At 38.8% G+C, this 15,297-nt stretch overlaps 3 protein-coding genes across 3 annotated transcripts; 2 read left to right on the top strand and 1 right to left on the bottom strand.

The window, feature by feature from the left end:
• The first annotated feature begins 116 nt into the window (after window positions 1-116).
• On the top strand, window positions 117-6,440 carry LOC135633028 (ruBisCO large subunit-binding protein subunit beta, chloroplastic-like). The gene is made up of 15 exons (XM_065142064.1): window positions 117-275; window positions 2,296-2,550; window positions 2,649-2,774; window positions 3,293-3,430; window positions 3,509-3,604; window positions 3,706-3,948; window positions 4,061-4,295; window positions 4,402-4,571; window positions 4,672-4,749; window positions 4,871-4,942; window positions 5,040-5,144; window positions 5,275-5,367; window positions 5,456-5,548; window positions 5,944-6,067; window positions 6,182-6,440. Exons 2-15 carry the CDS (start codon window positions 2,299-2,301, stop codon window positions 6,193-6,195), a joined length of 1,839 nt encoding a protein of 612 aa, XP_064998136.1. The 5' UTR covers window positions 117-275; window positions 2,296-2,298; the 3' UTR covers window positions 6,196-6,440.
• Window positions 6,441-6,897: 457 nt separating this feature from the next.
• LOC103978644 (NADH dehydrogenase [ubiquinone] iron-sulfur protein 6, mitochondrial-like) lies at window positions 6,898-8,887 on the bottom strand. The gene is made up of 3 exons (XM_009394496.3): window positions 8,694-8,887; window positions 7,385-7,469; window positions 6,898-7,286 (listed from the first exon to the last, which is right to left on the bottom strand). The coding sequence occupies exons 1-3, from the start codon at window positions 8,805-8,807 to the stop codon at window positions 7,177-7,179; spliced, it is 309 nt and encodes a 102-aa protein (XP_009392771.1). The 5' UTR covers window positions 8,808-8,887; the 3' UTR covers window positions 6,898-7,176.
• A 544-nt stretch (window positions 8,888-9,431) lies between these two features.
• On the top strand, window positions 9,432-14,687 carry LOC103978645 (heat stress transcription factor A-1). The gene is made up of 2 exons (XM_009394497.3): window positions 9,432-9,945; window positions 13,079-14,687. The coding sequence occupies exons 1-2, from the start codon at window positions 9,670-9,672 to the stop codon at window positions 14,318-14,320; spliced, it is 1,518 nt and encodes a 505-aa protein (XP_009392772.2). The 5' UTR covers window positions 9,432-9,669; the 3' UTR covers window positions 14,321-14,687.
• Window positions 14,688-15,297: the final 610 nt, after the last annotated feature.

The raw sequence follows: 15,297 nt of genomic DNA, 5'->3' as shown, positions 1-15,297 counted from the left end.
AACAATAGAATAAGGAGGTATTAGTCATTACGGTAAAGACTTTGGACTGTTATGTAAATAGCCCCATAAAACATCACAGGTTCCATCGACTTCCAGATAGTTCGGCGTCATTGAATCCAACGGCCGAGATCGTTCCGGACCTCCACAAGCGAAAGCCTCCCATAAAACCTCATCAGCCGCCATTTCGACGGCTCGCTGGCAGCCTCTCCACAACAGTCGATCCTGCACGAGCGAGCCCTATCCGCTCAAATCCCGAGACCCTACCCTTCTTCAAGGTGGTATTTTTATCTCGATCTTGTTTCTTGTCTTCGATCTGGTGGTCGCAGTGATCCTCCTTATATTGCCTTTGTTTCTTTCACGAATGGATTGGTTAGAGTTCGGATGGTGTAAGTCTGAGTACCAAGATTTGAGATTTGGTGTCTGATCGGATGATTCCTACTCTAATCCTCCAGAAAGCTTGCGCCTTTTGTGTACCGTCCCAGACTTCTGAGTTGCAGCAAGATAGGTGAAAACTGGGAGGAAGTGTATTGGAGCATGCTAATATTAAAGTTTATCCCATTTGTGTTACTCGGGAGAGTGAGAGATGACGGGGAGGTGGTAGTCAATCGAACTTTCTCGCCGAAGAAGTAGATAAACTGAAGCTGCTTCCTTCTTTTAGGCAAAAAGGGGAAAAGGATAAAACAGATTGAAGCTGAAACTATCATTGTCTGAGGAGATAGTGAACTGTCGAATAATAATTTTCTGGAAATTCATGGAGTAATTGCAATGTCTATGTGTTTTCTTATCATTTTTTTAAAGATCCTATAGGAATAAATATATAAATTGTCACCATAAATCATAAAAGATAGAAAACTGATATGTGTTTTTTCTTTCTAAGTTTTCACATGTTATTGGTTCTCATCTCACTTTTCATGTGTCTGAGAATTGGACAATAACATATCATACTGAGAGCTCGGTTGTGCAGAATAGAAAGTGCCGTGCATCTCCAGTAGTGCCTTTGGAAACTCAGCTTTCTCTTTGTCATTTTAACTACTTAAGACCATGATTTTTACAGCTTCTTTGCTCCTCAAGGTTGTTGGCTGTTGATGTTGAATGTATTGACTTGATTTTTAATAAAGGAAATCAGTGTCATGTTATCAACTAACTTCAAGGATCATTTTGCATTCTGGTACAGTATTGCATTTATATCTCTGCTAAAGGAAGTTAATATCTTCCCATTTTTGCTTATGACCTTGATGATTAACTTGTGAGGATCAAGATTTCAGTTGCTACATCTTGGAACGAGATCGATATTGAATGTATCATTGCAAAAAATTTCTCTGCCCAAACAAAAGATCCATTTATTGCCAGTTAACTACATTCGAGGAATCTGACCAATACATGTTTTATGCTTTCTATATGATTTGTTCTGTCAGGTTGATGGTGGGCAAAGTAAAGACTCACTAGATGTGATTGATTGTGTGACTGTGGGAAGGGGATGGGCATGTTAGGTTCTAAAAGGTGATACATGCACATGCACTGTGTTGACATCCCATAATAGGAAGCATATGAGAGATAAGAAACTAGAATATACAATTTTGCTAGACTAATCAACCTACAAAATGTGACCTGTGGACTGTGTTATCTGATGTTTCTGACAGTTGAAAATTTTGGTTCTTGAGATTGGTTTCTTGAGAAGTTTCATAACAAAATCTAACCTAACTGAATAATTGTCTCCATAACAGGTTCAAAGGACGTAGTCTACCTAATTTACCCAGTTTGCTAAAGATCACATGATTTATCCTAGAACAGTGTACTTTAGGATGGCATCCCCCATATTTAAGTAACGCCTTTTAGTTGGAAACTTATGTTCATTTTGTGTGATAATGCAAATAAATTTTTGCCTGAGTAATGTGGGATTTAATTTTTGAATCTTTTTAATGCCACACCATGATTAGTTTCATTTATCAATTGAATATTTTGTATGGTGATAACTGATAACTGAACATATCCAACCATTACTTTTCAGCAAGACTAGGTAGCATGATGCATCATTTATGAACTTGAATATAATTACAGTATCTTCTACTAGACTTTGTTTCGACTATATTGAGTCGTTATGCTCCTTTGTCAAAGTTGTACTCCATGTTCACTTGTTTTATGCTTTCACTACAATATCATTTGTGACCTACAAATTATTATGTTTATCTTGCTTTGTTGGACACATTATTGTGTATGTTTCTATAAAATTTGTAGATGAGAATCTTCGTTGTACACCATTGTGAGCTATAAAGCTGTGTTGTTTTTCATCGACAGGCAATGGCTGCTACTTTCTATGCAATGTCTACTGTTGGTGCTATTGCTTCTCCTAGCAATGTCAGACCAAATAAGAAGCTCTTGGCTTCTAAACAAAAGTTCTCCCAGTTTTCTTCTTTTTCTTCTATATCACCTATTGCAATCAGCGGCAGGGGACAGAGCTTGTGTTATCTGAGAAGAGGCAACTCTAAGATTAATGCAATGGCTAAGGAATTATACTTCAACAAGGATGGATCAGCTATTAAAAAGCTACAAGTGAGTTTTGTAGAGATATAATTCTTCAAAGCATGCCTTTTTCTTATATAAATTAAGTGTCATTTATAGTTTCTTATGTGTACAACTGGTCATATCAGACTGGTGTCAACAAGCTTGCAGACCTTGTTGGGGTTACCCTTGGTCCGAAGGGCAGGAATGTTGTCTTGGAAAGCAAGTATGGATCACCTAAGATTGTAAATGATGGGGTGACAGTAGCAAAAGAGGTGTGTTTTCCCTGCATCTCATGTCCAAGCTTTTATGATATGCTTCGTCTTTTGATTGTGATGTGCATGCAAATATTTGATGGCTGGTTGTGAGGTTTTAGTTCTGTATATACTTCTTAGTAAATGTATGATTCCATTGTCATTTCTATGGAAATTGTAGATATAATGCTAAATTCAGGATATAAAATTTTCTTCATGTCAAAATGGTTGGAGAATTAATCTTGTAGCTTATAGGAAAAATATAAGAATGTTGTCTTCCAAATTTTGCATCCTCAGCTGCTTTTTCTTTGTTGCTTTTGTTACTGATAATCTCTATTGCTTTACTGTATGATATTTGTCATCGATATTCCTCAATCTGTGCACTGTAAATTGAAAGGCAAAGTATGCATTCTCCCTCTCTTTTCTTAAATTGTGTAACAAATTGATGTTTGGTGATTTAAGACTTGAAGTCATGGAAGTCTTTGAATTAGTCATGTGAACTATAAATGAATCCTTATCAAACTTTAATTGCCTTATAGGTTGAGCTAGAAGATCCTGTTGAGAACATTGGTGCCAAGCTAGTAAGACAAGCGGCTGCTAAGACCAATGATTTGGCTGGCGATGGGACAACTACGTCAGTTGTTCTTGCTCAAGGGCTGATTGCGGAAGGTGTTAAGGTACATCTTCCCTGCATATATTTTCTTTTGTAGGGATAGATTTCTCTTTCCTTGTTATTATACTTGTAAATCATGCAGGTGGTTGCAGCCGGTGCTAACCCTGTTCAGATTACTCGTGGCATTGAAAAAACTGCCAAAGCACTAGTTACCGAACTTGAGAAGATGTCTAAGGAGGTAAACTGTATTCCTAACCAATGGTAAAGTCAGGCTAGGAAAAAAAGTTAGGGAACTGATCATGAAATCCTGTCATATGCTCATGCATTCTTATGTTGCAGGTAGAAGACAGTGAACTTGCGGATGTTGCAGCTGTTAGTGCTGGTAACAACTATGAGATAGGGAACATGATTGCTGAAGCAATGAGCAAGGTTGGGAGGAAGGGGGTGGTTACCCTCGAAGAAGGGAAAAGTGCTGAGAACAACCTATATGTTGTTGAGGGGATGCAGTTTGATCGTGGTTATATTTCCCCTTACTTTGTGACAGACAGTGAAAAAATGACTGTTGAATATGAGAATTGCAAGGTTTGGTCTCAAACACGAAGTACTTCTATATATGTCATCAGGAGTCGTATTGCCGTGTTATCTGTATGCATGTTAAGCTTGTATTTTGACAATCATGTCTATTTGTATTCAGTTGCTTCTAGTTGACAAGAAAATCACCAACGCTAGAGATCTTATCAATGTTTTGGAAGATGCCATAAGAGGGGGATACCCAGTAGTCATAATTGCAGAAGATATTGAACAGGAAGCCCTTGCAACTCTTGTTGTGAATAAATTAAGAGGGTCACTGAAGATTGCTGCACTAAAAGCCCCTGGATTTGGGGACCGCAAAAGTCAGTACCTTGACGATATTGCGATATTGACTGGAGGTTGATCCATTTCCTTTTTCATAAGTATCTCATTGACAGCTGTTCTTTCTGTAACATGAGTTCATTAGTCATCCTAAGATTCTGACTATTTGTTGGTTTTATGTAGCTACTGTAATTAGAGATGAAGTTGGCCTTTCACTGGATAAAGCTGGCAAAGAGGTCTTGGGTACTGCTGCCAAGGTTGTACTCACCAAAGATTCAGCCACAATAGTTGGAGATGGGAGTACGCAGGAGGAAGTAACTAAAAGAGTTGCACAGATAAAGAATCTGATTGAGGTTGTATTATATAGAAAAAAATATATATATTTTTACATTTTTTGGCTTATAAAAGCTTAAATTCCTAAACCATCTAAGCTCTATCAATCTCTATTTCTAGGTTGCGGAGCAAGAATATGAGAAGGAAAAGCTTAATGAGCGAATAGCAAAGCTGTCTGGTGGTGTTGCCGTCATTCAGGTAGGGTGAAGCATTTACATAGAGGTTACTCCATCTCCTTTGTTTCTTTTTTGCACACTAGGCTCCATGGTTACATGCAAAATGGCACATTGTGCCTTTCGTTTTTCTCAAATTTGTGTAGGTTGGAGCACAAACAGAAACAGAACTAAAAGAGAAGAAGTTGAGAGTTGAAGATGCTCTGAATGCTACCAAGGTTTGACTGTTGATCTGCCATTAGTTTCATAGTTGGCTATCTCTTTTTATGATTTATGTTTTCATCAACTGTTTTTTTGTAATTCTTTTATGTTTAGGCTGCTGTTGAGGAAGGTATTGTTGTTGGTGGTGGCTGTACTCTTCTGAGGCTTGCATCAAAAGTCGATGCCATCAAGGAAACACTTGACAATGACGAGCAAAAGGTTAGCATATATATGATAATATATATTTTTCCCTGAAGAAGAAAACAATGGCGCAACAATACTATGTTGAATATTGACATCTCTGAGATATACAATATCAATGCCTTTCTTTCTTATTTTACTTTCACAGGTTGGTGCGGACATAGTCAAGAGGGCCTTGAGCTACCCACTGAAGCTGATTGCTAAAAATGCTGGCGTTAATGGAAGTGTGGTCACGGAGAAGGTCTTTGATGCCTTGTGATTTTTTGCTTGAGTGATTTGTTTAACAGATTTGCATTTTATTTAAGCTAATTGTTTGATAATTGCATTAGGTGCTGGCCAATGATAGCTTCAAGTATGGTTATAATGCTGCTACCGGGAAATACGAGGATTTGATGGCTGCTGGTATAATCGACCCTACTAAGGTTTGTATATCTCTTTTCTATGAACTTAGTGTTTGCAAATTTTAAATTCTTTTAGTGCAACACAATAGTTTTTGCAGTAGTAATCATGGGTGACAACCTGTTCGTTTTCATGCGCTGTAGGATTAGCAATTTAAATTATTTTACTTCAGTTTAATTGATTAATACACTACTTGCCTGAAAAATAGTTCTCATAGAGATTGAGGTATTCAACGTTTCTCTTGAAAATATGTTAATACCATTTTTGCCTGTAAGAAATCAATCTAAAATTCCATAATAATGGAAAGTGATAAATGCGTGTTAATCTCTACCCAAGCTATTGCCCTTGATTTGATCCGGCAATCGATGCATTTTGCATCTGCTGTAGAAAGTTTGAATTACCATGTAAAATGAAACAGGTGGTGAGGTGTTGTTTGGAGCATGCCGCATCAGTGGCAAAGACTTTCCTCACATCAGATGTCGTGGTTGTTGACATTAAGGAGCCTGAGCCTGTGCCTGCCGGAAATCCAATGGACAACTCAGGTATCCCCAAGACCGAACTAATCTAACCGCATCTAACCCACTGGTTCGCATTTGCTTTTTGCGGCACTTCCCTTTTGGTATGATATATGTTCTTTATACTCTGTTTGATGACAGGTTACGGCTACTAGTCAAACTAAGACTGCGTTAAAAATCCGAGTGATTGGAGTCGATGGAGCTGCAGATGAGGCTATGCTGGGTTAGGTTTTCAAATTGGTAGAAAGTGATTCAAACAGGCTAGTGTGAAAACCTCTTAGGGCAAAGGAAAATGAGATGTCACCATGGGAACCTCAGTATATTGGCTCACTATATTTGTATGATGATTGTGTCGTCTTCCTGAAATTTTGCAGCCAAATAAACCCACAATTCCTCTTCCTGCTTGCTTTTGTCATTTCTGTGCTAAGTGATTTTGCTGGGAACTATAATCGATGAATTCCTTATCACGCTGTGATGGCAGAGGCATTGCTAAGCTTCATATGTGAATATTAAGGATTAGTGCTGGCAACCAAACAATCTGTCATCTTAAATAACTTATCCACATTTTATTATCTATCAAAATTATACTTATTTGTTTACTAATAGACATTATTTTTCCTTTCTGTCACTCCACAGAGCCATCCATCATATCATTTAGCAATGCATATGTTATTTCTTAACCATCTAACATTTGATTCCATAAAATATCACTAATACAATAGTGATCCAACAAAACATAAACTTGATGCATACATATTTGTTTGCAACTTCTTTTTCTGTCACTGATTTGCCTCCTGGAATGCCAGTGAGGTCCAGTGTTAATAATGATCAAAGCAGACCGGGTTTGCGAAGTGAGATGCTTATAATGATAATACCTTAACTAATGGCAAATCCACGCTAGTCTCTGCTACATAAGGTTATTGAGAATAAGCATTTCAAGGAGCCACTTACACACTCCAAAAGAAACAACTGTAATGACAACATAAACCAGTTTAAGCTGTGGAAAGCTAAGCACTCGCTCAGCTTTCTTATGATACGTCGAGTAAATCAAGGTAGCATGAACATTTTCAGCCAGCATAAATCTTGGATCATAAAAGAACACTCAAGGTTCAGCGCTTCGGCTGGATTCTGTCGTCTTAGTGATGATGGTTTTGAACATAACGAAGGCCACAGTATTTGCATACAGCTGGTGCTTCTAGGTCAAGGCAAATAAACTCTATCGGATGGCCTAGTGCAGGATTACTATCTGCATTTTGAACAGCAATTTTGTCAGCATCACGAAATGAGCAAAAGATGGGAGGGCAAGAAGTTACTAAAAGAGGTGGAACTAAGTCGGATGATTACGTCCTTCACAAGCGACAATCCGTCCTTCAACTTTTATCGGAGGCACTTCATTGATCAACTCCATTGGTGATTTCTTGCGGGTGTCCTGCACAACTCATTTACACATGTTTTAGATGCACTTTTATTAGACATAGAACAGAGTGTGTCTAAGTCAGATTTCTTTGTATACAAGAATTAAAATGTTGAAGGAGAAAGTTTTGCGTCAAAATTCTATCTAACCGCCCAAAAGGGCAAAAATTTTCTCCCCACAAAGGTACTAATATTGTAAAGAAAATTGATACAGTTGCTTTTTCACTCACATTTTTGCCATCAAGCAAACAGCCAATGATCATTTCTTTTTCTTTCCTTTTACATGAACACTTTTTATATTTAGATTCACTTCCTTTAGAACCTCGTGTATCAAACAGGGCCTAAATCAAGTTTTAAGGTCACCATATAATTGGAATAATTCCCAACTAAATGGAGATGAATATTATAGATCCTTCATTTGGTTGAGTACTGATAGTAGCTAAATTACAAGATAACCAAGCTCTGTCACATCCTTTCTTTCTCTTTCTGATCAAGTATCGGATGCTCTCACTCCATCTCTCTGGCACTTCTAATTTCAATAGACATAATAATTTTGTAATTATCTGATATATATTTGCTAAGTGCAAATGATACTTGGTGGGTGACACATAAATCTCAAGATTTCTCTTCTCAGTTCTAACAATCCCAGTTTTTCATTCTATAAGCACCACACTCTTCAATCTCTTGTTCCCATCAAATAATAGAACATATCAAGAAATTCACTTCTTGGAATGGTTGATAATTCAATTCACTTTACCTCCATTTTCTCTTCCTAAAGCTAGAGTTGCATCAGATCATTAAACCTACCTCTATGTCATGTAAAATCTTTAGCTTCTAACATTTTCTCCATATCTCTCGTTATAATATATACTCTACCCAACCAACAAACAGCAATCAGTATATACTCCACAAAATGCTTGTCCATAGTAAGTGCAAAGCTATAAAGCTTGAAGGTTAATTCTTGGTACAGACTTACTATTATTGGGAGAACCACTGGAAGAAACCCTTCCAACGAACCCTAATCGTAATTATTAAGGGAAAAAAAGGCACATTTTGAGACGAATTCATGAAATCCCATCGAGACCACATCGCATGCTCTTCCCCATCAAACGGACAAACCAATCGGATTCCTAATCGGGAAATAATATGCCCTGCCGGAACCAAGGTGGCACCGACGCGAAGTTACATCCGATCAAAGCAGAACTAGGGAGAAAAGAAACGATGGGATCGAATCGATTACCTGCATCCATTTGGCGGTGTGATCGCTGACAAGAGAGCCGATCGCCCTCGTCCCCAGCGGGGCGCGGAAGGGATCTAGGGTTTTCAGGAGGCGGGGAAGCTGTCGCGTCGCCATCGCCGAGAGCCAGAGATCGAGGACGAGAGGGAGAGAGATGTGTCTCGATTGATAAAGGAAATAAGACCATAAGATCTCGACTGTCCAAAGTTTTGCCTTTGTTCCATGATTCGTGCGTGGGATATTAACACAAATCAAAAAGCAGCGGGCGCTGTTGGCCCGAGGTCAGCATTTGTGTCGGACCAGGAGTCAAACTGTTGGCTCAAATACGGTCAATATAAACCTATTTGGCAAGCCATCGATCACCAGAAACCAACAGTCCAGGCTTCCTCAATTGCTATAGGCCAGAACTGTGGGACCGACAAGGGACCCACTTGTTAGGCCTTCCTCTTCCATTCAAAACGCTGGTAGCAAAAGAGGTACGTCAGGGTGGACCGAAACAAAAGGCATTTATCTTCGATTCATCTTCTCCGCCCAACACTCGACGATACTGCCTTGTGAAAGGGGTTGAGATCCCCTTTAATTCTTGTTTGAAGTAAATTTCTGCTCAGCCACTCATATCCGTCAGTGATGGCTGGGTCCAATAAATTAACGGATGTGATGCGAATTTATTCACGCATGTTATGGAAGCACTCGGAGAGGATCCTCATCCTACAATAATGGCTTCTCATCGGATCCACTGATTCTTTAATCGAATGTGTTCGTCAGCGCCGCTCTCCGGCTTCTTCCCCGTCTTCTCCGCCGACTCTTCCGTGGTTCTTCCTTGCTATCCCCCGAAGCTCCCACCGCTCTCTTCCCATCCCCCAGTTCTCACCCGTAAGATCGATTCCCTCCTTCCAAAACCCTAACCTGCCGCCCCAATTCTTCCTCGATCGAGTGCGTTCCGTCTGAACGCCTACTGGTGATTCTTGACGGCGAAGGGATGAACGGAGAAGGAGGAGACGCGGACGGGGCCTCTGCGTCAGCGTCAACGGTGGCGACGACCGCTAACGCGTGCCTGAATGGCGGGGCTCCGCCGCCGTTTCTGAGCAAGACGTTCGAGATGGTGGATGACCCTGCGACGGACGCCATCGTGTCGTGGGGGCCGGCCAACAACAGCTTCGTGGTGTGGAACACCATCGAGTTCGCGAGGGACCTCTTACCTAAGTACTTCAAGCACAACAACTTCTCCAGTTTCGTTCGCCAGCTCAATACTTATGTACGCTAATTCCTCTGAACCCACAATCTTTTGGTTTTTCTATACAATACGTCTGTAACCTAGTTAATTTTATAGTTCATCTTTTTGGTGATAAATTTTGTGTGCTCGAGTTTGATTGAATCGATTAGGGTAGCTCGGATGGTAATAAATCGGAGTTGGAACATTGTCAAAAGTTGAGAAGTTTGTGCGGTAGACATGGAGAAAATTGGGAATTCGCAGATAAAAATCTTATTTTCTTTAGGAGATTAGTATTTGCAACCCATTTTTGCTATTTATAACCCCATTTTAAAATTTGTTAATATTTCTAAACTACCCTTTTGCAAATGGACTTAGATATCTTTGTTTTCCTCCTCCTCTTCATCTTCTTCTTTCTCCACCTCTTCTTCTTCCTCCTCAGAGGACGGCATCGAGGGGGTGGTGAGTGCAGGGCAGCATTTGGTGACGCCATTGGAAGGGAGCGCAAGGGGAGCACGGGGTTGTGGGGAAGAAAAAAAAAAGGTAATATCGATAATACTAGGACTGTAAATAGTGTTTTAAAATTTTATTTTTTTTAAAGTGGTTGTCAAGAACAAGGGTTTGTCAATAATAAAAAGGGGATTATGAATAGTAAACTTCTTTCTTTAAAGTAGAGATAGTCCTCTTAGTGCTCCGGGGTTCCTGTCCTCTATGGTAGAAATCAGAAGCAGCACATCGTAGAAGTGAAGGAATGATGTTAACTGGACAAAGAAGAAGCAGAGAAAGTAGAAAGCTATTTCTTTCATTTTTGCTGTCACGTTCAATTTGTTAACTTTTGCATGGTTTCACATGTTTATCATTTACAATCTTGGTGCTGGAAGTTCGTTTGAATTTTGCTATTTAGTATGTAGATCGATGTAGAAGGGAATGATAGCTAGAAATGACAGTGTTAAAAGGAAAGAAGAAAGATAAAAGCAGCACCATAAACATTGGATGAGCAATGATTCAAATATAATTAATAAATTCTAAATGTTTAATCATCTGCAATCAACCTTCCAGTTTGATTTAGGTATAGCAATAGCACTGATGCTGAATTAGTATAGTCTGAACTGAATAGAATATACATTAGATCCAAAAGAAACAGAAGAGTATAATAAAAATCGAAAAAATGATATAGTAGTCTCAGGGCAGGGAATGATGGTTAAAGATCATAGAATATGCTATCCTGAACTTGGTTTGTGCCTAGACCAGGTTGGCCATGAGTTTGACTTGGCTGACCAGTTTAGGACCTTGTTCAACCCTGTTATGGACTGCATCAAGGGCTCATCGCTACAACTAGTTGAGCGAGTTCATGAAATTGACTTGGATGATGATGTGGCAACAACTGTAGCACCTATTCAGCCCTATTTTGATTCAAAGCAGATACAGAAAGCTTTTGGAGAGTATATTGTCACAACATATTCTAGTTATCCAACACGTGTGGGTTCGAAGTGTCGAGAATACAAGGGATTTGGCCCGAGATCTTGCAAAAAAACTATGTCAGAGGCATGCCCTATAAGATCCCTATGATGCTTACGTTAGTATAGGCTCAGTGGATTCAGTAAATGCATTCCATCATATGTGTTTGCCGTCAAGGAGACACCTAAGTCCTTTTTAGGGTTTATAGTGCAGTAGACGTATATTGGGTTGAGGTCGTGGTAAATGTCGAGAACAATTATGCACATCCTTCGACCATCAATAGGTCATAGAATCGTTTTTAAACTTTGGGATAAAAAGTAACGACTTGTTGAAGTAGCTTTTCGCCTACCCATGGAGCTGAATCAACATCCTTATTGGCACCATGTTATCGGCATAATAGGTTTGGATCCCTCATGATGTGTTGGTTGCATGGGATCGGGGTGTCGGCCAGACGAAGGTGATGTGTCGGCCAAGTGTCGACCATGTGGCGATTATGTGTTGGTCAGAAGAGGATGATAAGTTGATGGTCGCCTCCTATGATATCTCCTGTATCATATAGTAAATGGGATTTCTAGATGGACTAGTGAAGTGTTTCTTGTCCAACCCTAGCAGCCTATATTACCCTCTTGGATATAAACTTAAGGAGGCTAAGAAGCACAGCGTTCCAACTTGACAGGACTTTTTGTTGAAGAAACTGTTGGACGACAGGGCAAAAGGAAGTTGCTACAGCACTAAATTAATATATCTAAGATTATATTATTGCTGAAAGTTAAAAAAAAAAGTTGTTTTGAGTTTGGAGTACAGTATTAATTTTTATCGCACTAGTAGCCTACAAGTCCCAGGGGTTGTCTTGGATAATTATTTTTCTTCATTGCAGTAGAATTACCACTATTTAGTTGTTCTTTCTTCTCTTTTGTCATTTTTATCATTTCTCCTCCTTAAATTGGAGAATACCAGATAGGAAGGTTATATCCTATTGGAATTTGATATTTTTGTAAGAAGTCGAGCCATATCAAAGCTGACTACTTTATCATGATTAGATTGCACTTATGGCTTTAACACACAAGTTATATTCATTCTGGCTACCAAAAAAACCATGCAAATATTTAGCTTATCTTTTTATGATAGTTTTTTAATTCTTGTGAATCTTGTTTCCGGATTGCCTCATCTACTATTTCCAAATTAGTTTCTAAATCTACTAACCATGATTATATGCACTGAAAGTATATAATAAGCATAACCATTCTTGATCCTTATAGAAGGTGGGGGGAAGATTATATCATGGTAAGTTTGACAAGACTAATGTATAAGAATTGCCACAAAAACCTAACCTTGTGGGAAAGAAACGGGTTCTAAGGTAAAAATGGACCCATTTTCTTCACTGATGGTGATGGAAATTGTTACTGATGGTGATAGAAATTGTTTTTTTTTTTTTTTAAATACCTTGTATTGCACAACTTTTTTGAATCACAACAAACACACTTGTATGACAGACTCAAGTTAGTTTAGTGACTTCTTGGGAACTTTTCTTGTTAAGTAGTATTTCCAACTTGGGGAGCATGTAATGGTGGGTTTTGCTAGTCACATTGAATCTTGGATTTGAAGTTCAGAATGGTTGGACCATAGTTGGTACCTTTTGGCTTGTTTTAAATGGTTGTATTGGGGTTTAGAACACTGAATTTAATTTCTTTTTCTGGCTTGTGTCTCATTGTTTGTGCAGGGTTTTAGAAAGGTTGATCCTGATCGATGGGAGTTTGCTAATGAGGGATTCCTGAGGGGTCAAAAACATTTGCTGAAGGCCATCAGTAGGAGAAAATCAACCCATGGACACAATCAACAGCCACAGCAGCAGCAGCAGCAGCAGCCTCAAACACAGAATACTATTGAGGTGGGGAAGTTTGGGTTAGAAGAAGAGATTGAAAGGCTCAAGAGAGACAAGAATGTACTAATGCAGGAACTGGTTAGGCTGAGGCAGCAGCAGCAGACTACTGATCAGCAGCTAAACACCTTAGGTCAGCGCCTTCAAGGAATGGAACAGCGCCAGCAACAGATGATGTCATTCTTGGCAAAAGCCATGCAGAGCCCTGGATTCTTAGCCCAGTTGGTGCAACAAAATGACAGCAATCGGCGCATAGTTGGAGTAAGCAAAAAGCGGAGATTGCCTAGGCAAGAAAATGAGCTGGATGGTGAAAGCACTATGCAGGATGGTCAAATAATTAAATACCAGCCCCTGATAAATGAAGCAGCAAAAGCAATGCTGATGCAAATTCTGAAGTATGACACATCTCCTAGATTGGAATCCTTTGGCAACTCCCAGAACTTTTTAATTGAGAATTATTCTTCACCTCTAGAGGCTTTTGATAGCAGTTCTCTAAAGCGGACTTCAGGAGTCACTCTTTCTGAAGTGCCACCTACAAGTTCTGGTGTTCCATCTTTGCCAGCAAGCTCTGGATATTCAGCAATGCCGCCTCCTGTGTCATCTGAGATTCAATCGTCATCCAATGTAGCACATATGGTTACAACCACCAAAATGCCTAACATGGATTTGAGGTCTGGGACTATTGCTCCATCTCATACTAATAATGGCATATCAGAACTTTCTCAAATGCAGGCTATGATGCCTGACGGATTCAGTCATAGCTATGCAGGGTCTAACGGAGGAAGCATTCCTATGAACCCTATTTCTGATGTCATGGATGAGCTGGCAGGAATTGAGACTGAAAAGTTTACCTCCGATATGGACATCTTAAGCGATGACGAGCAGCTTCCAAGCATAAATGATCCTTTCTGGGAACAATTCTTGACTGCAAGCCCACTATTGGGAGATGCCGACGAGGTTGATTCAGACTTGCATGAAACTGAGGAAATAGGGCTAGAAGCAAGGAATTCTGGGGACAGTACCCAGAGCATGGATCACCTCACAATGCAGATGGGGCATCTTGCCCCACATAGCAATAAGTGATAACAAAATGCACGCCTGTGTGTGTTTTTGTTGGATGCAATCTATAATAACATCATAATCACATTACTCTCAAGAGTCAACCGGCAAACACATTATATGTGGCTTAGTTTTGCAACTTTAACTGCGAGTCAAACAGGTATGTGTCAGAGCCAATTGTATTGTTCTTGGGAAATCCTTCCTGTTGCTATTGCTTAAGAGATCTTATGTGGAACACACAGCTTATATATTTCCTTGAAGTTGCACCAGTCTTCTCTAACAAGGTCTTTTTTATCTTTTTGTTGTTTCTGAGACCATTAGGTCCTTGTTGTACATCATCATTGACCATATAATATCAATATCAAGGATACATGACCATTAGGCCCTCTAAGGTGGAAAGTCAAAATGGGCTTTTTGCAGCAGCAGTTTATTTGGTGTTGATTTATCCTCGTATGGGTTGAGCATGGATTATATAACATGTATGTTTGTATTAGATTTTGTTTCCTCTCTGAGACCTACTTACTGTACAAACAAATCAAAGCCAGTTTGGAGAACATGCATCTGCTCTGAGAAATGTGGCTTTGAAGCATGCATCTTATGTGACTTGGTCATGGTTAACATTTGAGAATGGTTAACATTTTCTCAAGCTTTGTGAATTGGAATTGGAATTGGAATGTAATTAATTATTTTTAGCATCTCGATTTAGTTCAGATTATTTTTTATAATAAATTATTTTTAATATTTCGATCTATATATTATTAAAAGTTACATTGAGATTTTTATATTTACAAAAGTGAAACATTTAAAAGTTATATTGAGATTTTTATACTTACGAAATGAGATATTTGATTTATTTATTTTAATATTTTTTTTTAATTTTTAATCAATATATGAATCATAATATAATTTTTAAAAATATAAAGGTTGAGATACTAAATATAAATATAGTAATTATAGAGATAATTTATAATTAGTTTATATTCCATCTAATCTATATTTGA

This window comes from Musa acuminata, chromosome BXJ1-3 (assembly GCF_036884655.1).
Source record: "Musa acuminata AAA Group cultivar baxijiao chromosome BXJ1-3, Cavendish_Baxijiao_AAA, whole genome shotgun sequence".
NCBI lineage: Eukaryota > Viridiplantae > Streptophyta > Magnoliopsida > Zingiberales > Musaceae > Musa > Musa acuminata.
This window is presented reverse-complemented; position numbering and strand designations above follow the sequence as displayed.

What these genes read in the sequence shown, in the direction of transcription:
- LOC103978644 (XM_009394496.3), bottom strand. Translation starts at nt 8,807, where the DNA reads ATGGCGACGCGACAGCTTCCCCGCCTCCTGAAAACCCTAGATCCCTTC. An exon ending in ACACCGCCAAATGGATGCAG is followed by an intron (nt 7,470 to 8,693) that starts GTAATCGATTCG and finishes TGAGTTGTGCAG; the next exon opens with GACACCCGCAAGAAATCACC. An exon ending in GATTGTCGCTTGTGAAGGAC is followed by an intron (nt 7,287 to 7,384) that starts GTAATCATCCGA and finishes TTCAAAATGCAG; the next exon opens with ATAGTAATCCTGCACTAGGC.
- LOC135633028 (XM_065142064.1), top strand. Translation starts at nt 2,299, where the DNA reads ATGGCTGCTACTTTCTATGCAATGTCTACTGTTGGTGCTATTGCTTCT. An exon ending in ATGCTCTGAATGCTACCAAG is followed by an intron (nt 4,943 to 5,039) that starts GTTTGACTGTTG and finishes TTTTATGTTTAG; the next exon opens with GCTGCTGTTGAGGAAGGTAT. An exon ending in TTGACAATGACGAGCAAAAG is followed by an intron (nt 5,145 to 5,274) that starts GTTAGCATATAT and finishes TTACTTTCACAG; the next exon opens with GTTGGTGCGGACATAGTCAA.
- LOC103978645 (XM_009394497.3), top strand. Translation starts at nt 9,670, where the DNA reads ATGAACGGAGAAGGAGGAGACGCGGACGGGGCCTCTGCGTCAGCGTCA. An exon ending in TTCGCCAGCTCAATACTTAT is followed by an intron (nt 9,946 to 13,078) that starts GTACGCTAATTC and finishes TTGTTTGTGCAG; the next exon opens with GGTTTTAGAAAGGTTGATCC.